At 47.1% G+C, this 21,945-nt stretch overlaps 1 protein-coding gene across 3 annotated transcripts in view; it reads right to left on the bottom strand.

Moving 5' to 3' along the window:
* TMEM108 (transmembrane protein 108) overlaps positions 1–21,945 on the bottom strand; it is a 162,257-nt gene continuing 140,312 nt past the window's right edge. Inside the window, exons 1-4 of one of the 3 annotated variants that reach the window (XM_085311873.1) lie at positions 16,581–16,641; positions 9,547–10,662; positions 1,864–2,018; positions 1–329 (exon numbers count right to left, since the gene is read on the bottom strand). In XM_085311873.1, the coding sequence (XP_085167999.1) occupies positions 207–329; positions 1,864–2,018; positions 9,547–10,662; positions 16,581–16,593 (1,407 nt within the window). In that variant the 5' untranslated portion in view covers positions 16,594–16,641 and the 3' untranslated portion in view covers positions 1–206. Of the gene's footprint in view, positions 330–1,863; positions 2,019–9,546; positions 10,663–16,580; positions 16,642–21,945 lie in introns of those variants that run through there. The other 2 variants (XM_085311871.1, XM_085311872.1) reach the window with 2 other exon arrangements.

Below are 21,945 nucleotides of genomic sequence, written 5' to 3'. Positions count from 1 at the left end.
AATACCTTTATTTTATAAAGCCACAGTTTGTTCTGTAAAGTTTTACCACACTTATAAAAAAGAGGTTGACAATTCTTAGAGGGGAAAAAAGCTGAAAACATTTCTTGTAGTTCAGGGTTACACAAAGCTTATATTTATAATATATATATTTATTTATAATTTGGAGACAGTCGAGAGGAAACTGCAATACAAGGGCAGCTATGGGGTCATATTTCCGACACTTGCTCATGTCCTACAAATAGAGTTTCTTGACAGAAGGGGTTTACGAGGACCATACCACTGTCTCGGTAATCACCRTTGGCTGGGGAGCGTGGCTCAGAGAGGTGGTCCTAGGAGAAAGACAGGAAACCAGCATGAGTGCTACCCATCCCATCCCACCCTACCCCATCCCATCCCATCCCATCCCAGCCCGTCCCACCCCCTTCTGTGAGTACACAGGGCAGTCCACTGCTGTGCAAATGCTTGTGAAAAATGGACTATTACTTTTACTGCTTGGACATACGGTCCCAGCCCTCAGAAACTGCCTGATTTTTTGGGTGCTCCAGTTCAGGATCTTTTCAGGAACTGCAGTAAGTTAGGCAATAGCAGTCGGAGCTGCGAGTGAACGGTTCCTCTGATAATCAGGCTGATTTTTTTCTCAAACTAGGAATTCCAAAGTCCATTGTACCAAGCTTTAGATGTCTTAGCAGAATTTGAGCCTCCACATTTCCTTTTTTTTTTTCTTTTTCACTTTTATGATACATTGCAACAATTTGCTGTCTGTCAGCCAGGTTTGATTCCTCCAAGGTGCATTTCCAGCTTCTTTTTAAGGGCAGAGCCAAATATATGGTTCCAAGCTAACTGAGAAAYGTCTTAATTCAGTAATGTGCTGATCAGTTTTAAATGACTCAAGCAACAGCTTTTGGAGGCTATCCCATACGTGAATAGTGCAATACTTTGAAAGCTATTTCTTGGTACGTATAAACCAGAAYCTTACTTTAGCCTGAGCAAAATGGTTGCCAGGAAAGTGGAATTAATGAGGTGACTGTGAGTGGTCTAGTCCCTYCTCAAAGGCTCCTTTCTGAACCCAAATTTTTGTAATTTAACCAGAGATGAGTTTGTCAGCTAGCTAATCTCTTGAAAATTTCTTTMGTTTAAGTCCAACCTGTCCACTGTTTCTAGTTTCTAAAAACCTTTGAACTAAGCCAAATTACTCTTGTCTGTCTTTGAGGCCAGAYAATACAACATTTCTATCAGTAGGATCACCTGCTCAAATATGAATTATCCTACCGAACCAGTCAGAATCTTTGAGTAAAGGGTGACCAGTGTACACCAGCACTACACAGAGGCTCAAGTTTTTGATTTTTTGATGTACTAGGAACATTTATTCTCTAAACTATTCTTTGAGAAGCTCCGGGCAGTTCCTGAGATGTCAGTGACAAGTTTTCTTTATATCATTAACTGCCACTACCCTCAATATACAATGCAATGTGGGACATGCACACTGGAGAGGCTAGAAGGACTGTAACGGGTTGGCCCAAAGTGTGCTGCTACTTGTTTGTAGTAGTGCTAGACATTGGCTACAGACTCAAATGAACTGGGAAAAAAAAAAGCACCTAATGGTAGTTACTTTTAAAGTCTCAGCCCAGGAGTACACAGTGACATAGAGCTTAACTGCAAAGCCTGGGAATAGGATGACAGCTGGTTTTTGGTGACATATTTATTGCATCTCCTAGTACACTTGTGTGAGTGGGTCCTTCYTGAAAAGTTGTTTCCCTGAATATGCATAGGGATTTCAAGGCTTTACTAACATTTTTTCCTCTCCCTTTCTCCCAACCTGACTTCAGTTAAATTTTGTAGACACTTYTTATGCAAGTGAGGTACCTCTGAAGTCTCCAGGGACTGGATCTCTCTCGGTAACTCTACAGCATGCCTGTTGAAGTAGTCCATGGTAATAGCATTATTCCAATAGCTCAAATTGTTTTCTGGGTTAGATGTCTTCTTCTTCCTCCTCATGCAGCAGACTGTCAGCAGAACTGCTGTCAATAGAAACACATCAAGAAATTGGTTATTCCCGTTCAATAACRACTCATCCATAACATGGATTTGTTTTTAAAGTTACCTAAGGAGAGTGCTGGCGACCTTCATTCATACAATTAACTTTGAGTTAGCAGTTAACTTTCAATCAACAAAACCACAGTTAAATCAGAATCCAGGCCAAGCAGATAAAGCTTTGGGCTTGKCAGGATATGCATTTCTTATTTTCTTTTTGATGTAAGTTTAATCTTCAAGATGCAGCTGCCTGGCTCATGAAAAGACTCTGGTGTCATAGCTGGATGGTATTTTAATCTCTAAGCAGGGATTCACAGGCCCTCTAGGACGGAGGACACTTCACAAAGATGCGAAGAAGGCCACTACACAGATCTTCTTCTGGTGTGTTCAGACACTGCAGTGATGAGCRCGTTAGCAAATGGGCAGTGAGAGATACCTGTCCTAGTCTCAAATATCAAATTCACAATCATAATTCATGAAGTCTCAAATACCAAATCTTATTTGTATACCTTCAATACCAAAACTTTCTGYTTTAAATTGCTGCTGATTCTTGTCCCTGTCATACGTAGCTTGGCTTTTAGGTATTTTGTGGTCGTGCTCTGAAACATCAGAGCCTGCCCATAGGGACAGAYGGGCTCCTCAGCGAGGGGGACCTGAGGTGGCACCAAGGAGCCTCTCCGACGTCTCGCTTGCATAGCTCACATTTTCCAGGGTAGCGTCACCAGCCTTCGGAAAAAAAATCCTCCCTCAGGTCAGCCCAGAATTGGGATTTCTTTTGTCTGCCTCCATCACCTGTATCAGGATACGAGGTCTACTGATAAGAYGGCTAGAGTATCACCTGTTCCTGTGTTTGCCTTGTGGTGTCTGCGTTGCCTTTTTCTCATAGCTGTTGAACACATTTTAGCTTCTGAGGGCTGAAACACTTGAGCTTGTAGCAGAGCAGTTAGGCAAAACTAGGTGAGCAGAAAGTGAAAAGTGTTGATTTAACTGACTGSTTGGTCTTAAGGCCACAGATACCCGCCGCTCGCAGTGATGCTAGAATAATGCTTCCACAGCAGGCTGGCTGGACAMAGAGATGGGTGAACGTATTTTCTGGAATCGCTTTCAGTTTAGTCATCTCTGTTTCAGTTCGGATTTGTAATCTTGGCAATTTTAGGAAAGCTAGCCAAACCCGCTGGAACGAACATACTGCTCCCACTGGTCCTTGCTCCAGCAGAATTTGAGGCACGTACAAGGGTTTAGTCTGTGGAGTAAGGCTTAAGCTTCTTGCGCTTATTTTATACCTGTGGAATTAACTGAGTATTTGTGCTCATAATCTACTCAATTTATACTGGCAGACAGGTAGCTGGATATGTACTTACTTTGATTTGCATGCATGAAATAGGGAGTGCCCAGCTATAAATTCACTACGTAATTTCTAAATCCCTCATGATAGGAAAGAAGAGAGGAAATATTCAAGAAGCAGAAAAATAAATTATTTTCTCAGCTACAGCCAAAATTAATTTATTAGAGTTATAGCCTAGAGGGAAGAAAAGATAGCAGAGAGGTCAAAGCTGCTTTGTATGTTTTGACAAACACTGCAACTACCCATATGCCGCAGATCTAATTTCACATCCCATCTCTTCACATAAGATGGCAATACAAAAGTGCAGGCTAAAGGWCTGTTTAAAATWAAAAAAAAATAAAAAGCTACTAAGAAAAATTGTTAATGGCTTTGAGTTCAGGGATTTTATGTCTCATTCAAAGGAAGAGGTCTTCTTATGAAACTAATGGAAAAAAAAACCTCCTGCACCATTCTTGCACCTTGCAAAAAAAGCCGGCCGTTAACAAACTTACTGCCACCCGGTCTCGGACTCATCTTGCTTCAGCCGCTCCGTCAGCACTGACGTCCTGAGGGGCTGGCGGTGCCGGCGAGCGCCGGCGCAGGCAGCCCCACGGACGCCGGCAGAGCCGCCCAGCGCGGCGAAGCGCCGATCCTCCCCAGGGTGCCCCCTCCTTCGCCCCGGCCCGGGGGGGGGGGGCCCGTACCCCGTCAGCGGTCGCTGCTTGGTGCCCCAGGGACAGGCTCTTCGCTGCGCAGCAGCACCGCCACTCTTCCCCGCTGACTCCGCTCTTGGCCTGCGGCCTCAGAGCCCAGGTGAGCAAAGGGACGGAAGAGCGTGGCGAACGAATTCCCGAGCACCCTCAGAAAGCCAGTACGGCACGTTCCAGCAGGAGGCTGAAGATGCCTCGATTCAGAGCAGAGGAGACCTCATTTAAGAGGGAGAGGGGAGACGGCAGGGCTGCAATGAGGGCATTCCCTCTCTTCCTCGTATTAGATGGCYGAGAAGACTTTATCGGCACATCTTAGCGAAATCAATGTAGCTAAGCACAGGCCCGCGCACTCGCAGAGCACGGTACAGGTCTGCGTCTACCCTTCGACGACCATTCGCTCCCATCACTAGAACTACAGGCCGTCGCACTGGTCRCCTGGGGCACAGTCGGTGGATGAAATACCCACGTGGCAGAGAYGGTTTGGAAGAGTTTTGAAACAGCAGTAACTACAGCAGAGCCGAACGCTGCCTGCGATTCCCCTCTCCTCGTTCCCACTGTGTTTTGCAATGGCCTCGTAGGGCACAGAAAGTGCYGCTGTTAATGCTGCAGGATCGCATCTGTTTCAGCGATGGGAGCCCCTGGACAGGGGAAGGACTAACTCCTGTCCTTCAAACGTTCACCTGAATCCTTCATAGGAGTTGGGAAAGCTAAACTGACTTTTCCCTTCYACTATTCCATTTTAAAGCTAATACTGAGCACCAGGAGAAGGACATTTCAGTGATGTCCCTGGGTCAGCTGGAAGCTCCCCACACAAAGATTACTGTACATATTAGGAAATAGCATGAATCTTGGAAATTTTGCAGACATTTGAGGTTCACAGAGTTCAGAAGCTTTTCTAATACTTATTCATTGACCTGCTACTACTCTGGAGGAAGAAATTTCAATGTGCAAATTCAGGGGCTAAGAATTGCCGATGAACTCCACTTTGGGCACTGGCTTCTTTCTGGCCCTGAAACGAATTATGGACTAGGCAGTGGCAAACAAGCCTCACTRTGTCTGTTACCTGGGCTATCTGTATTTGTTCAACCTTTGCTCTTTTAATGGTACCACAGCGCATTTTGCTAGTGACCATAGCTGCTTACGTTCTGGAGATAGCAGCTTCCTCTCATGCTTGGTCTGAGCTCCCACTTGGAGATTGGGCTCAGGGYTTGGGATTGCTCTCAGACCAGGAAACAAACATACCCAGGTTTTTCATTTGGGGAAGTGAGTGAGATAATTCTGGAAAGTGTCCCAGCCCGTGAAATACGAGCTAGGTGGGGTTAGGTCCAAGGCAATTCTTCATTTATTCTTTGAGTTCTGCTGATGTTTCCATTYGGAGACTCGGTGTCCCTCTCACATTGTCTAATGTCAGCAGAACTGACTAAATGAATTGACTTCTGGGCATCTGATTTGCAACGTTCTATTCTTCACCATTTTATCATATAATTCTATAATTACAGAACTGTATGTACCGGGAACCCAAAGACTGGGCCTGTGAGTTTTAAAATGAGTTCATAGCTTGTCTTGTTCTGYCTTGCAGCAGGGTGCATGAGACTGGCACACACACATACACACGCACACAAAATGTTCAAGGCTGCCTGAAGGACATGATAAAAATAACTGGAACCATGACATGCAGAAAATACTGATATCAGTGTTATATACTACTTTGCTTTTCTGGGAACATAATGATAGAGAATCCTTCATTTTTGTAGCTCTCATATGGAGCAAGCAGCTTTACCTGCCGTATTTATATCACAAAATGGAATTTCACCAAAAGRTGAACTGATTTCCCCAAATGCATGTAGCAGGTGTGGCGGGTGCACTCCTACTCAAACATCAAAGCACTACTGTTCTGGCTAGAACTTTAAGGGATGTCAGTGGGACTCAGAAATCTATGTATCCTCAGAAAGATGTAGGGACTGGGAAGACAAATCCCATCTCTTATTTAAGGAGGTGATCTCCTAAGGCCTGGCTCTTCAGGCCAGTGCCATAGGTGTGGAGCTGTGCCACCAGCCCAGCTGGCAGGGCCACCCGTGGCAGGCCACCACACTAATCTGGATGTGGATTGGGACTAGCTATTGGTGAGAGTCTGAGCGCAGGCGCAGGGCGGCTCAAATGCCAGGGTAAAGCAAAGCTGAACAAACTCTCTCCGGTTTCCTACTTGTAGCGGAGAGCAAACTCTGGGCTGCAGCCAGGCTGCTGAGGAGCCCCTGCAGGGACTCTCCTCTGCAAGGAGGAGCTCTGCATCCTGGGCAGCTCTTCCAGTGGGGATACCACGCCAAGGGCTGTGGGGATGATGCTCCCCTACCATGGAAAGGCTTCAGTTTCCTCTCTGTGCCAACTTTCCCTGTCTCTCATTTGTAACCTCCCTGCCTCAGGGCTGCCCAGCCATCTCTCTCCCCCTGGCGYGGCTGGCTTGGCCCTTCTCACAAGATGATGTCTCAGCAGACATCTCTGTGGGTCTGGCCAGCGTCCCTCAATGCACTAGCCCGCAGCTTGGRGCAGCATACCAGAGGGTCCTGCCCCTCGGGGTAGCAGTCACCTCTCAATATGGAAGTCCTCAGTGACTTTCTCCATGGCTTGCTCCCTCCAAAGGCACTGGAAGTATTTAACAAGATACTTTTCCAGATACTGTCCTGCCTGTCCCAAGGCAGGAGCAGGACAGTGTCTCCATCAGCTTGTGCCCAAAGCTCCCAAYGAAACACACGTTCATCCCTTGAAGATGCCTTTAGAAAACCCCAGTGGCTGTATTCCTCAGCTGTCTCTTACCAGCAGCCTCTCCAGGCCCCCTTCCATCAGAACCAGAAGGGAAGGTGCCGGCGGGCGCAGGGCCCCGTGTCCTCCTCCGCCCGCGTCCGGAAGGTGGCGGCAATCCCCTTCGCGCCCGGGCCCAGCGCCGCAGCCCTCGCACGCGCCTGAAACCCCCCTTTTCGGGGGGGAAAAGGGGGGATCTGCCGCTGGACGGGCAAACCCTGGACACCRACGGCCTCAGAGCACCCCTGCAGCTGGTGCAGCCGGGACAAGCTGTTTCACACTGCTGTTTCATCGTTTGGAGACGCTCGCAGGGTAAAATTTGCAGAAGTGCCTTAGGAGTTTGTGCATGGTTTTCAACAGTAAATCTGTTTTGGTCTGGACTCTCTTTTCCACTCATTTAATTTTGTCAGCTAACTAACTGTAGAGTTTCTCTGCTTTTACCCTTTTATGCTGACACAGGCATAAAAATGCTTTAGGTTTGTAAAACTGATTGTTCCCTTTTTATAGGGATAAACTATGCCAATACAACTTCAGCCAGACCACGGAACATTACATGTCTATCTGCCATTCACTGCAACTCTGAAATACACTTGAGGATCCCCAGATTTTAAAAGGAGAGTCCCACTGAAGACCATCCTCTGAAATCTGGTCCTGAAAACAGGACCTAGATATCTGAATCATAAAAACATTAAGTTGTATCAGAGCTGGTATAGGTAATTTTTAAAATAACACTTGCCTTTTCAAAAATGTAGCTTACAAACATCAAGAAACAAAATGGACACAGTCTTACGAACCCATTCTGTTATGGGACATATGATAAGAAGGTAAGTTTAAATCCTAATCTATAATGGGCTAGAAGTCCTGTCAAAACTCTTTATATTATTATTATTATTATTGGTAGCTATTGGTCATATATGGGACATTGTGGGAAGAGACATACACAAATTTATACATTGGGTATGCTTCCTATGTTTGTGTTTTATTTGGGCCCATATTATCCAGATCAGTTTTCTCTCTGAACACTAATCCTAGACAAAATGCTTGAAAGAATTTGCTTGATCTTGTATTTCTACYGGCAAGATTTTTGTTCATTGTATCCTCAAATATTGCTTATCATCATGTTGTGCTTCGTATATCCCAGTTTCTCCTCTCCATCTTTCACAGAAGTATGTGAAATTGTATATGCATACACTTGTGCTTTGCTTTCACTTTATTTTGGTTGTCAATCATAAATATTTAAGTTTTGATTTCACTAGTGGTTTTACCCAAGTTGGTAGTAGTGGTCCTAGATGGCGCAGGTCTAACAGAGCTGCTGAGCCAGYCTAACGGTCTGCAGCCGACAAAAGGGTTAGTCCTGCTCCCCTCCCAGGTGTGTATTCCTGCACCTTCACCCGCTCCGGATCTCGTGTCTATCTGACCCTGTGCGGAGCTGATTCAGCTCACTGTGTGGACAGAAAAATAAAAATGAACAAAGTGAATATTTTTTGACCAGTTTATCGGCCTGAACTGGCTTGCAGAGGTGTCAGTTTAGGACCAGGCAGAAGGGAAGGGGCAGGGCTGCAAAGCCGAGCCTTGGAGAGGGCAGAAGAACAGAGCAGCTCCCTTTGGCATGAGTAAGCTGTTAGACTGTCTCAGTCAACTCACTAACTTTGTCCTCAGTATAGCTCATGGCTGTACATAACAGGATTAATACTCAATAGTGTTGGCCGCTACCCTTTTAGTCTTCCTCAGGCAGCAACGGCTGGCAAATGTTTATGTTCCTGTTTCTCTCCATCGCTTTTTGCACTTCAGACAGATCAGTATAATCACACCCCATAACCTATTTAGTAGCTTCTTCTTGGCTCCGCAGAGTGAAACGTCAGAGAATAATATACTGTCTCACGTTGCTGATATTACCCAGTTGGGCAGGGGATACGCCAGTGTCTACTCACAAGCTTTCTCATAATTCAATCACGTTTTTTTTTTTTTTGCAATGTAGTCAAATGACGAGATCCTAAGCCAGGTCTGTAAACCTAAGTTGTACTGGTCCTGCAGTTGGCTGGTTTCTGTTGTCTGAAAATCAAAAAAAATTCAAATTCTTCTYGTTCTCTAGGTAGCTACAAAGTCAGACTCAGAATTAAAATAAAGGAAAATAGCAATCTGGTTATCAGAATGATGAGATTTCAAAATCAGATAGTTCACAAACTGCCTGCAAGGAAATATTTTATAGTACATGAAAACTGGTGTTCTCTAAGGCATTAGCTATTAAAATTATCATTACTCTTTTGGGGTTAGCAGTGTATTTTTTTTTTTTAATCCAGTTCCAGGGTAGAATACAGCAGTTCCTAGATTGCAGAGCTGTGTAATTTTTGGTTACTTGCCTAAAAAATTTGAAGTAAAGCTGCTTTGCTTTCTGGAGTTGTTCAGCCTTTGTCTTATATTATCAAATGGATAGCCCAGAATGGYGAAGGGATTTCTAATAGCAACAGAGCAAGTGTGCTTTGTATGAAAATGTTATAGTCCTGGAGATTGTTAATCTTAAGTATTTTGGTCAGTGAATGTGTAATCTGTCTAGTGACTGTTTCTCATCTATCTCAAGCTGCCCTGCCACTGTTAGCCCTCCATCTRGTCCTTGAATCATAGGGCCAAACTCTATATTTTAAGGAGAGAAAGAAAGAAAGGAAAAGAAAGYGGCAATTAACTTACAACATGAGGATATAGGTACGCTGATAGCCAGGATGATCCAGGCAATGTCCATCTTGCTGAGACAGATGGTTGCCCTGTGCTGAGGCTTGTCCCCCTCAGTGACGTGGGAGATGTTTCCCAGCACGCCAGGTTTCCAGGTCCCGGCAGGAACCAGTCTGTTTAGGAAGTTGCCGGTTGCAGTGGAGCCAGCTGTGGACACAGAGCTGGACAACCTCGTGGCAGGCGCTGTGGAGAGCGCGCTGCTGAACACGGTGGCGTTAGTCACCACGCCGTGCTGCGTTGGGGCAGCTYCCCTGGGATTGCCCGCTGCTGGAGAGGAGACATTGACTTCGAAACTGGTCTGAACCGAGTGACCCGCTGCTGCTGTTGCAGTTCCAGGACCACCAAACAACGGGACATTTGTACTGAGGTTCAAGGTTACCCAAGAGCTGTTTTTGCTCAGCATATCCCATATATCATAGTGGGGGCGGTTAAAAGGCATCGACACTGCTTCAGGATCAGTCGATGGTCCAGCAGTTGTGGTGGCAAAATCCGCTTTCTGCACAGCTGGCTCCGTCCCATCCCCGTGCTCTGCTTTCCTAAGGCCTCCCGAGGTGCTGCTGGGGGGAGAAGGGGCCGGGTGCGTAGTTCTTGCCAGCCCCGTGCCGGTGGGATCTCTGGAAGCTGCAGTCGGGGAGGGAAACGRGTGGTCTGTGAAAGGGCTGCTCAAGGTGGGGAAGGGGGAGTGCAGGGCTGTCTTTAGGTAAGGCTCTGAAGGCTCTGTGAAGTTCCCTTTGAAATCCCGGAATATTTTCCCCTTGGGGCGAGTCTGTCCTGAGTACAAAGCACTCTGGTTGTACAAATGATACCTTTCCTTTTCGCCAGCGCGATGGCCGCTTGCTTGCTTTTGGCCGGCGGACAGGGCCGTTTTCTCCGTCGGGCTAGGCGGATGGGGAACCGTGCGAGCAGACGTGGGAGCAGGCTGCGTGGTGCGACGGTCTTTGTGACGAGGTGTTGTCCCCATGGCTGTGATAGTGGTAGTGTCCATCAGGAAGCCCTGAGAGGAGGACGCAGCGGGAGACAGTACCTGAACAGAAAACACCAGCTCTTCTGTCAGTGCCAAGATCAGCAGAACACCTGGATGGAAAAAACAGAGAGCGAGAGTGAGACGCGAGGTCGAGGTGGGCACGGGCGGGCTGGGAATCGCAGCACTCCGCTCCCCGTTGGTGCTCGACTTCCTCGAGCCGAGGCGGCACGGCCGGCAGCGGGGAATACCTTTCGTGGAGGAAGAGCTCGCGCCTCGGCTTGTCGGCTTCTCCAGGAGAGCAGCACGAGGAAAGAGAAGCTGCCAGGGCCGCAGGAGCTGCGAGGTGGGAAGGGAAACGCTGCAGGGAGTCACCACAGTGAAAGGAGATGGGACCTTGCAGAACGGATTCAGGAGAGTGCTTTAAAGTACCATACACAGCTGCAGGTGATTTCCCCATAGAAGCTACAAAGCATCCTATTCTGCAGTGGTAGATGCAAAAAATACATTTTCATTTCGGTTTTGGCCAGCAGGCCTCCAGATAAGTAGCCATATCGTTGTGGGGAACCTTAGCCTGCTCACTCTTTTGGCTGCAAAATCTGACTTTTGGCTGCCTCTAGTTCTGGATGCCATTAAGCAATCTGTTTTTCGAGAGAGCAGTTTTTTAGCCCTTGCTGAAAATTAGGTCCGAATTTGTCATTGATCAAGAAATGGAGCCAGTGAGGGATGTTTGATGAGGTGGCTGCCTAGGTTCCAATGCTATTTAGCAACTTTGGGAAATTTTGTCTCTTATTTACAGTATGAGAGGTAGAAAATCTGCGAATGTTAAAAATGAGTAAGAAAATGTAGCTATCACAGCCATTTAAAAAAATCATGTTATTATTAGGATTACAACCCAGTTTAACACAACCGCCCTTTCACACGCAGGTACAAATGTTTGTCTGTACCCTGTGCTGCGCTTACATGTGCTGTGGGATTTGATTCTGTGAAGTTTGCCTCTCACCTCCAACTGCAGTACACATCATTTCACGATGTGCCAGATTCACACTACTGGGGACATCAATTCTTCCATTTATTCGTAGTGCAGATAATGGACCTGGGCAGCTGCAATAGCGTAAGCCTCCCCAGGATGCRGGGCTAATATGCCCTGAGTTACTGCGACCTGCAGGGACCACATCAATCACACGTCACCATTTCCATATGTTGAAGCTGTCAGCTGCAATGTGGCCCTCTGCCCACTAGGAAGCACATGGACTGAGTCCATTCTGCACAGTTCATCGAACAGCATCAGCTGGCACCATCAGCGCTGTGCTGGTGCGAATTGTAACCAGCARTCCTAAGGTGAAAGATGCTGCAGCCCAAACAAATCTGGGAGCCAAGCTCATCAGAATGGCAGTACCCCCAGTTGTGTAATGGTGGCCTGCCAGTCGAGATTGTGGGCACCTTCCTGCCCCCTTCTCCACCCTCCTCCCCCTCCCAGCCTTGCCAGCTTTCTCTGCCAATACTGTTAGGCCGTTTAGCTCTAACTTACTTGGAAATATTTGGTATGGGCACCAGCAGAAAATGGAAGAAAGGGACTTGTGAAAATCAACGTCCATCTCTGATTAGGTGTCCTAAGGCTCTGCTGCATGTTGGYCTGACGCAAACGCCATGAAATGTGTTTATTCAGAGTCCTGCGCATCATCCACATCCATTTGCAAGCGATATACTATATAAAGCACAAACTGAGCAAAGGAGTAGTCCTTATTCCTTTTATGCAGCTAAGTGCTACACTTTGACCACTAACCATTACTGCTGAACCAGAACAGCGCAGAAGTCTGCCACCAGCAAAATTCATCTCGTCTTGCCACCAGCAGCCTCCTGCTCCTCTGCAGAGTATCCAGATCAAAACACTGACTCGATAATGTAATGAGAGCCAGTTATAAGTAATGTACTTGCCAGTGACTGATGTTAAAATTAGCTATTTTTTATTTCTGAAATAAAGTAAATATCTCTTCCAAATAAACCATCGTCTGGGACCTAGCCAGCTGCAGACAATATGCTCTTAGCAGAACACCTAGTCAAAGAGAAAAATGCATCCTCCATATCATGCTATATTCTTGGAGCATCACTCTTGGAAATGAAATGCCAGAGTTATCTTCACATTTTGGCAGCACTTATTCTGAGGTCAAGGTCAAAGCAGATATTCTAGTGTCCATATGGCTAATATTCCATGCCAAGACAAGTTGCTGCTAGAGAACAAATTCAAAGAGGAAAAGATGAAGATTTATTTTGGATTTGGTAYGTGGAGATGTTTCAGGAAACTTTAGGCTTGCTGTTGTGAGCACACAAGATAAAGTGCACTGGCAGATCTTACGAGATACCAGATTACAACGCTTGCAAAGCCTGTTCAAATTTTTGGATGTTCTTTGTGTAACTACTTTTTTCTCATACTTCATGCACAGAAAAACATCTCTGTTGGATTAACATTTTTTTCCAGGATATTCCTTAAGGAATACAAAAGTTGCCAGCTCTTCTGCAAATTATGCCCTGGGGTTAGAAACCATGATCTTTGGCTAAAAACCTCCAAAATATGTAGCTTTACTGCTTGAAATACTAATAAATCAGAAGCTAGCAACTATAAAGATTTACAATCTCTCCGGGGCAGCCTGTTGTGGTAGCAGGTCACCACACATCAGACACTAGAAGCCATATAGATTTAGCTAGTACCTTTAGATGGGTTGTAAAGTATTAATAACTATTCTAAGGAAATTCAATGTCATAAGTCATTTCTTTGACAATAAACAATAACCCCCACAACCCYTCGCTCTCTCAGGGTGTGCTAGTCAGATCTTGCTCATCTGCTCACTCCCCCTTTAACAGCCTCTGCAAAGCTACTGTGGCCCCAGAGACACAGCTTCTCAGGACATTTTTTTATAAACTGGTTTAACTGACCACAATAACTCTTTCAGAGACAACCAGAGCTAATCCATGTCCCTAAATACTTATGAAATATTCAGCTTAGTAGACTGTTGTCAAAACAGCCCGTGCTGTATATTTTGGGAAAACCAGCTGGTAATACAGACTTCACAGTGGGCTGTGCTSGACTTTTTAAGTAGAATTAATTGGCTTTATAACTGATCAACAGCCAACTGGAAAGCAAAAGTTGGAATCAGTATTTGCAGATGCTCTGCATCATCCATCCAGGGACACCTGAGCATGTTCTGGCTGGAGCTGCAGCGGCCTGATTGCCCAGAGCTCCCACTGACTGCTGGGTCACGTGAGGGTATGCAGTGTCATGCTAAGAGGGGCTCTTACTAAGGCACCTGATATCAGACTCCTCTGTGGGGGAATTTTGGCCCAAACCTGKGAAAGTGATTTTCTGAATTCCTCTACTAAGATGGAGGAAGCACTCATTACAGAAATGGATTTAACCAACTCCTGCAAAAGTCTTCCCTTCTCCACCTCTCTGCTTCCCGAATGCACCTGCACTGTGCAAAGGGTACGACGCTGACGGCCCCCAGGACCCCAGCTTGCTTAGAATCGCATGSCCACTGGAAAGAAATCTTTTGGGCCTAAAATTGTCATAGGCGAAGTGACAATAGCCCAGATGTATGGGACACAGCAGATGCTCTTGGTAAGTTCAAAGCCCAGTCCTGCATCTCTTTGCTAAAATCTTTCTGTTTGGGCTGCACGAGACTCCAAGAAGCGACCTTATTTAGAGCAGGAGCCTTTTGGGGTAAGGACTGTCTGGTGCTGTATGGTGCCATAATGGCAATACAGACTGATGTAAGTATGTTAYAGCAATTAATAATAATTAATTATATTTTTTGAGGGTCAGTTAACATTAACACCATTAAGCCTTTTCATAAGGCACCATTTTTAAGTTATAGGAGTTCACGCTCAGAAAGGGTCAGATTGGTCTGACTTTTAAATGCTGTATGTCAAATCCCTGCTTTTGGAGCCTGATTTTATGACTACATTAAAACCATTCAACCCTAATGAAAATGCTGATTGACCTGATGTCTCAGTGGTGCGAACTGTGTCATTCCAGGTTCTTGCATACCGCACCAAGACTTGAATGTTAAGTACAAAATGAATTAACTCAAGGATGAAACACAGCAGACGACTGACAAGCAGAGTRTACACAGAGGGAGCTGATGTGCATTTAGCCATAAGAACTCTTGCTGATGACATGGTGCAAGGGTTCAAATCTCAACAGGATCTCAAYGCAGTGCTCTTTCCCATGGTACGCTCACAGGAGGGGTCCAGATGTGGTGTGTACAGTAAAGAAAATGAATGAGCGATGTTTTTAAAGACTGGAGCCACAGTCCCTAGCAAGTCTCAAAAAAGTTGGAGTCAGGAATACTTTGCTCCCTCCTAAACAGAAATGTGAAAAGATATGGTCCCCAGCAGTCTTCCTGGAGTATTTCATCTCAGGACCTGAGGAGCCCCTGCCAAAGGCTGCCACACCAGCGTAGCGCCCCATTTAGAAGGCTTCACTTAGCAGCTGATACAGCCTGGTGCCGCGCTGGGCACCTCACGGGCCATTTGGGAACAGCCTTTCTGCACGGCCTGGCAGAGCAGGCATGCCGCCGCGCAGTCGGTTCACGCTGTCAGGCTCTCTGGGGGCACAATCTTCAAACAACACAGTCTTAGTTAATGTCTGATCTAAAGCTCATGGAAAGGCTCCCACTGACTTAAGTGGGCTGTGGACCAAGTCCTCATTGGCAAAGATGTGGTGGGGGCTCTGGAGCTCCACGTTCACATTCTCTGCAGYATGTGAACAAGCACAAAGAGATCAGTCCGGTGTTTGACCCCTTCTTGCCTCTGCTACCTTGGAGCTTGCAGCAAAACAACCCGAGCCAGCCTGAGCAGCCCTCGGCAAACGCTTTTGCTCTAGGAAGTCAGGATGACGCTTTCCGTGCAGAGASCCACTGCTGGACTCATTACTGCAGACTGCCGTGGGCAAGGGAAGCAAAGGCGCTGCCTGCAAAGGGCCTGGTACCAACAGAGCCCGGGCTTGGGTGCACGTGGGCAGCCTACAGGATGCTGATGCCTCCCTGGACCCAAACACTTGGCTTATTAAGCAATAGTGAGAGCAGGTCTTGCAAGACAGTTTCAAAGCGAAGGCTTCTGCGTAACACTGTTGACTTACCCTGCGTCTCTCAGCAAACCAAAAACATTACAGGGAGCACAATGAATCTTTAATAGACAGACAACTGCGTAGAAAGGAAATACTGTTATTTTTGTTACTGTTATTTTCTTTGCAGGCTGTCGAAACAACATGATTTTCACACACAACAAAGCAGCCTTTGTACAGAGTTAAGCAAACTCCACCTCTAYGAGCAGTGGCAGAATCGAGGGAAGAAAAATTAGGTTACTCTGCATAGAGTATCTCTCTYCTCGTGTGTCAGTGGCTGTCATGCCAGAGCTCCCAGCTATTAACTTACAAGTTATTGTCTGTTTTCCCTTTTATATGTTAGAGAGGGAGCTCATGCCCAACTTCAGYGTACAAACTATTTGATAAAATGCAGGAAATGAGACACATGGAGTAACAGCTCTATTTGCAGGAACATGAAGTCACATCAGCAGAAGCTTTGGAAATCACATGCACAAACACAAGCAGCACGCGCTGACGCTCCCTGAGAAACAAGCCTAACGGCCACTACCGTTCTGATGTGGCAAGTATGTCCCAGTCCTTAATGCAAAACATCACAGCACAACCACTACCGTTGCTACAACGTGCTTCCACTGAAGACTTTAAGACAGAGAGCCCATAAGCCAGAACTAATTCCTGATGCTCCGGTGCTTTCAGCAACGGGGGTACAAGCAGGACAGCGGCACGCAGGTACAGAGCAGGCATCTSCCGATCTAGTTTCCCACGGCACTAGGGACTCACAGGTACTACGGAAATGCTGCAGATCCCCGAATACCTACGGACACCTGAGCCTTCTGCAAAGGCTCAGGGACAAGCCAGGATGAGAGCAGTCACYGGGTGGGGGGGGAGAAAGACTCCGGCTCCAGCAGCTCGTTCAAGGAAAGCACTCACCTGAGAATATCATTTGGACTTGTCAGCAGACATCCTCATCTGCTCGCCTCCCGCAGGCTCGGGCGCCTCATCCCTCAGGAGCAGAAGGCACAGCCCGGTGCCCTCCCCGGGGCCGCGTGGTCTTCCCGCTCCGGGAACAGCAGGGCGAGGAGCACCCCAGGCGTGCGCCCGCCGGAGGAGGCTCGCTGCCTGCTTCCGGGCAGAGCGCGTCCCTCCTGCCAGCGCGGCGCTTAGCTCTCCGGGGGCGGCTGGCCTCTGCGGATCTGCCTCCCGCTTCCCTACCTCCGCCAGACTTCCCGCTTCATTCGGTTACCTCTGACGGCATTAACATTCCCGGCAGAGAAACACGCAGGCGGGAGCGCTGCTCCTCTTCTCCCCCCCTCTTTGCTGGGCATCAAAACGCCTCTCCTGTATTTCATGCCCTCGCTCCTCCCTGGTGAATGGATGATTTCTATTTTGTCAGTGTTAAAAAAAAAAAGTCCGTGGATCTTGTGATTCTTTTTTTTTCCCTGCTTCTCTCTTTCTCTCTAGTGCAGATGGGTGTCTAAAAGAGCACACAGCCCGAAGAGCACAAAAATATGCACAAAATAAGGTCTGGGGAAATTATGAGTGTGCAGTAAGCGTGCATATGGGGGGTCCCCAAGAGCAGCACGGTGCCCCCCTGTGCCACGGGACAGTCCTGGCTCCTCAGTCTGGACCCATGGTTGCTGCCGTACCCRTGGGTGCTGCAACGGCCCGAGCAGTCTGTTATCAGGAAATGAATTCCTAATGTTCTGCTGCAGAGAAAAGCCAGTCTCTTCTCCTCCGTTTTACCTGGGACCCTCCTCTTTCAGGCCTCGGATGCAACCGCGATGCTGCCAGACTTCTTTTTTAATGCTGTGGCCAAACCAGAAAGGTGTGAAGCTGTGACAGGATGTTTGCTCCCTAGCAAGAAGGCTCAGCAGGTGCATATACAATATCGCAAATGTGTCCTGTCCATATTTACACTATGTTTTCATAGCCGTGATCAAATCATGGAGGATGTGGAAGGCCCGAATGCACGCAATAATCTTATTTTCTCTGGGCTTTTGTGCTCTTGTGCTGATGTGCCTTCTCTCCCTGTCATTCACAGTTCACTTTTCATYCTTACTCTTTCCAACCTGAAGATTTTTCTAAATCAAGATAGATCAAGATAAATTGAGATTTTCTAACTCAGTGCATCACAAAAAATTGATCCTCACAAACACCAGCCTGTTTAGCAGTTTGTGGAACTCGGGGCTTATTAAGAGCTGGCTGCTGAGGCAGTGATTTAGCGTCGCGCTGCAGCTGGTGTAACAAGAGAACCGTGCCACAGATTTTAACCTTTGCTGGAGGATTCGCCACATCTGTAAGCAGTAACTCACAACAGATTTCTTCCCCGCGTGCTGTCACGGATGGGAACATACGGTTCGAAACCGCAGGGATTGCTGCTTGGAATCGCAGACGAAACCTCTCCGTAAGGACAGGGGTCCTCYGCATCCCCCGCTCCAGCGCCGGGCGGAGGCAGCCAAAAACGCTTCTCRCCGCACGCCAGCGCTCCTCGGTCTGACCGCCCCCCCTTGCCACAAAGCTCGCCCAGCCCCGGCTGCGCACACGCGCAYATCCCTTCCTCTCCGGCCCCGGCTTGGCAGCGGTTTTTGTTGGCAGGAGGCTGTTGCCAAGGGAGACAGAAAGGCTCTGCAGCTGGCTCTTCTTTCACCTGCGCGTCGCGCCGCTGAGCCCGCTGATGTTACCGCAGAGCCCCTGGCTTCTGGGAGACCGACCATTGATGTCCCCGGACCTTTTGAAGAGTTTTGACAGCGAAACGAGTAGCTGTGGCCGCCCGTGAAAAGTTTAAAACGGGATCTTGCCGAGAGAGGAGGTAGTTGATGTTACAGATGCTGACTCAGGCCAGGGTATGCCTTTCACTAACAGCAGGAAAACAGGGAAAAAGAGGGTCCAAAGCCATCTTAAAGAGCTTTCCAACCCCCTAAACTGTGAGTAGGATCCCTCTTGCCTAGCATAAGAAGTGTTGAAGKTACATGTCTATTCTCAGGTAGCCGAGGCAATTCACCCCGGCCGAAGGGAGCTAGCGCCCGCTGGCTCTCACCACAGACGACGAGCTTTACTAGATGTCCAGCGTTAGGATGACRAAAATACGGTGAAGTGCATCCCTGTCTCTCCGTGTACTCAGAGGACGTCACTATCTAGCGAGAAGAGGATTTGTTTAGTGCAGCAAGGGGMTAAACAAAAGTGATGGCTGGAAAGGTAAAGAGCAGCCTGCGCAGCAGGAACCGTGGTGCTTTCCAGGAGAGGAGATCCCCCGCTTGGGACACTCACAACCAGTTTCTTCTGAACACCAGAACACAAGCCCTCGAGAGCAACATGGAGTGGACYGGAGTAGGGCCTGGCAGCCCTTCCATGGTAAAGCTAGGAAGCATTTTCCCTTCCCATGTTAGGGGGTAAGCGGGCAAGCACTAATTCAGCCGGAGTGAGGGGCTGCTGACTCTCTATGAAGTAGCACGTGGCCCATCAGCGGTGCCTGACCTCTGCCAGGCGAGACATCCAGCACCTGCCGAACCCAAGTGAGGAACCGGAGCCTCTTCTTCATACCTACGCCTTTCTCAAAAAATTGCAGCTCCTAGAGCTGCTACGTTCCTCTCGAATCTTTCCATTTTGCAGCTTCAAGTAGCCACGCCACAGGCTTTTGATTCCAGTGCCAGGTGATGCATCTTTTCCAAACCTAATTTCTCCAGGATTAAGCCTGCAGCTCTCAGTTCATTTACACTGACAAACCTATCGGTCAAGGACTCCTATTCTGGACTCAAGGCAGTCTGTCTTTACAACAGTCATTTTTAGCTTTTCTTCCCCCCACCCTGGGAAGTGAGGTTTATATGAACAGCTTGTCTATTCCTCTTTCTGTTTGTCTTTCCAGATAACGTTTGATCCATGGCCTGATTCTAGTTACGGGAGCATGTAACACCCAGGGAGAGAGTTACCTGCAWATGAGCTGTTCCATTCGGGAAAGCTTTACTCTGATTTTTGACCACTGCCCAGTGTAAAGAAAAGGGACATTGCGCCTCACCGTGAGTTAGCAGTTTGCTAAGCTATTAACTGTCTCTGTTTATCATGTGGTCAGGTTGGGATCCAGAGATTTTCTGGTTTGGGAACCTGGCTGCCAGTCTGGTGGGACAAAGGGTTGGATTTGAACATGAACCATTGCCAGGGTGGACTTGGGCTGTGAAACGTAGTGCAGGTTCCCAGCCCAGATTTTCTCCTGTGAGCACAGCCTGAGGATGTGAAGCTCCCCATAAACTAGCCAGAAAGGCTTTAACATGCCTCTCTTCCTATCTGCTGGATCGTACACGGTAGCAAAGCTTCTGGAGTGACTCTAAYGTAGCTAGGGAAACAAGTGAAGCTGTTACTTTAAATTTCTGTTCATCCTCCTTACAGACTTCTGATAGCTTTCTTTTGGCTCATGGAAATAAAGTTTGTCTTTCCTTTTAGCTGTTGAACCTGGCTTTAGCTGAGGCTGATTTCAGAGTAGCTGGCTAGTCCAAAAACCTGGCTGTTCATCGTGGCTCTCTTGCAGGGAGCTGCGCAGGTGCCCTGCGAACGGCTCTGCGAGGAAATCTGGTGGCCGGAGGCAGCCAGCAAAGCCCCGGCACGGCCAGCCACGCGCGGAGCTGCGCGCCCGAACCTCAGCACTGCCAAGGGAGCCTGTGGCACTAGGACATAGAATATTAAACCAAAAAGAGCAAATTTCATTCCTGAGAGTATCAGCTGCTCACTGAAGGGATCGAGAAAGGGTTTTTTTACTCCATTAGGTGAATTGCAAGATTGTGCAGGTAYTGAGATATAGATTTTTTGTCATCCTTTGAAGCTGTGAATTGGACTGGAAGGAATGATGGTCCAGCTTGGGGTAGTAAATCGTATGTTCTTATAAGTAAGGTCACAGTAGTAGCTGGGTATAATTTTTGCTAATAAGAGCAGAACTTTGCTGCTTATATTTCACTCAGTATTACTGCTCATGAATTAGCTTCAATAGATGGGGATATGGAATACCATATATGAAGAGCATAAGGGCTCAATGACATGGTGATAGAGCGTACCTGAYTAATCAGGGAATCAGTAATTCCAATGGAATACATATAAAGCTAGGAGGAAGATCTGACTTCTTAGAAGTAAACTCTCTCAACTCTTTTGAATCTATTAATTCATTTCTGCAATTCATACCTCCTATTCAGCATGGATGGTATTACGCAGTAAAGTACAATATTTTACTTTTCAGTGTGGATGGTGTCTTTTTACATGCACATTTGCATTTTTTAAATTCCACTGCCACTATCTGTGCTATTTATGATGTTATTTTGAACATGTATTGGTCTTGTCTTTTCATAGGAACACACTGCATATCCAAAATGCCATTCACGTTCAATGATGGATACAGACAAAGATTTTACAAAGCACGGCCAAGTGAAAACACAAGCTTTGATGTTACTTTCTGTGCTTATGATGGCACTCACATGAAGAGTGTACTTAGAGATGACAAATACGGACAAAACTTCAATCATGCAAAAAAATCCCTTGACTTCTTGTTTGACTGTTCATAGTGGTCACTGAAGTTTCATCCTGCCTTAAACATGACAATTTGGTACTGCCATACGAGCGTCTCTGCACCATAAACACTGAACCACCGTTTATAATAATAGCAATAATAATAGGCATTACCTCTATAGCAGCCTTATTCCTACAGTATTTCACAAGTAAGATATTTTGTTTGGCTTGCTTTCTCTCCTGCTAAACTTGCCCCTATTTATATACAAGACAGAACCCGCATCACCCATCCCTGAAATGTCATTACCTCTACACTAGATTTTATTTTGGAAGGAAATTGGACTGACAACCCTAACAACTCCTGATTATTCACAGAGCAGGCCTTGTGAAGAGATTAAAGGTACCAGCTTTTACATGTTTCTCTGTCAGCATGCGGCCCTTCGGGGATCTTCTCTTGCTCAGCAAGGTAGCTCAAGCGCCGTGTTCATTCATCCCTGACTTCTGTTGCCTTCACACCAGCTGGGGGTGATCTGACGTGGATATCTTATCTTCCTCCTCCCTCCTCCAGCAACTGCACAGGGAGCCTTGCTTTATTTCCGTAACATTATTAAGTAGCTACCAAGGAGCAGCGCTGCTGACCTGGGCTGAATCAGGGCTCTTCTCCTGCTTCTCCCCAGCACCATCCACTCACCAGGTGCACAGCAACAGGGTAATACTGCCTAGCAGCCCTGTATGAGACCAGCAGCAGCTTCTGCAACCACTACGTGCACTTCCTGTAGATTAAACGCCATTGAATTTTTCCATTAAAAAT

The sequence above is a fragment of the Rhea americana genome, unplaced genomic scaffold (genome assembly GCF_003343005.1).
Source record: "Rhea americana isolate MKP2758 unplaced genomic scaffold, rheAme1 scaffold_35, whole genome shotgun sequence".
Lineage (NCBI taxonomy): Eukaryota > Metazoa > Chordata > Aves > Rheiformes > Rheidae > Rhea > Rhea americana.
This window is presented reverse-complemented; position numbering and strand designations above follow the sequence as displayed.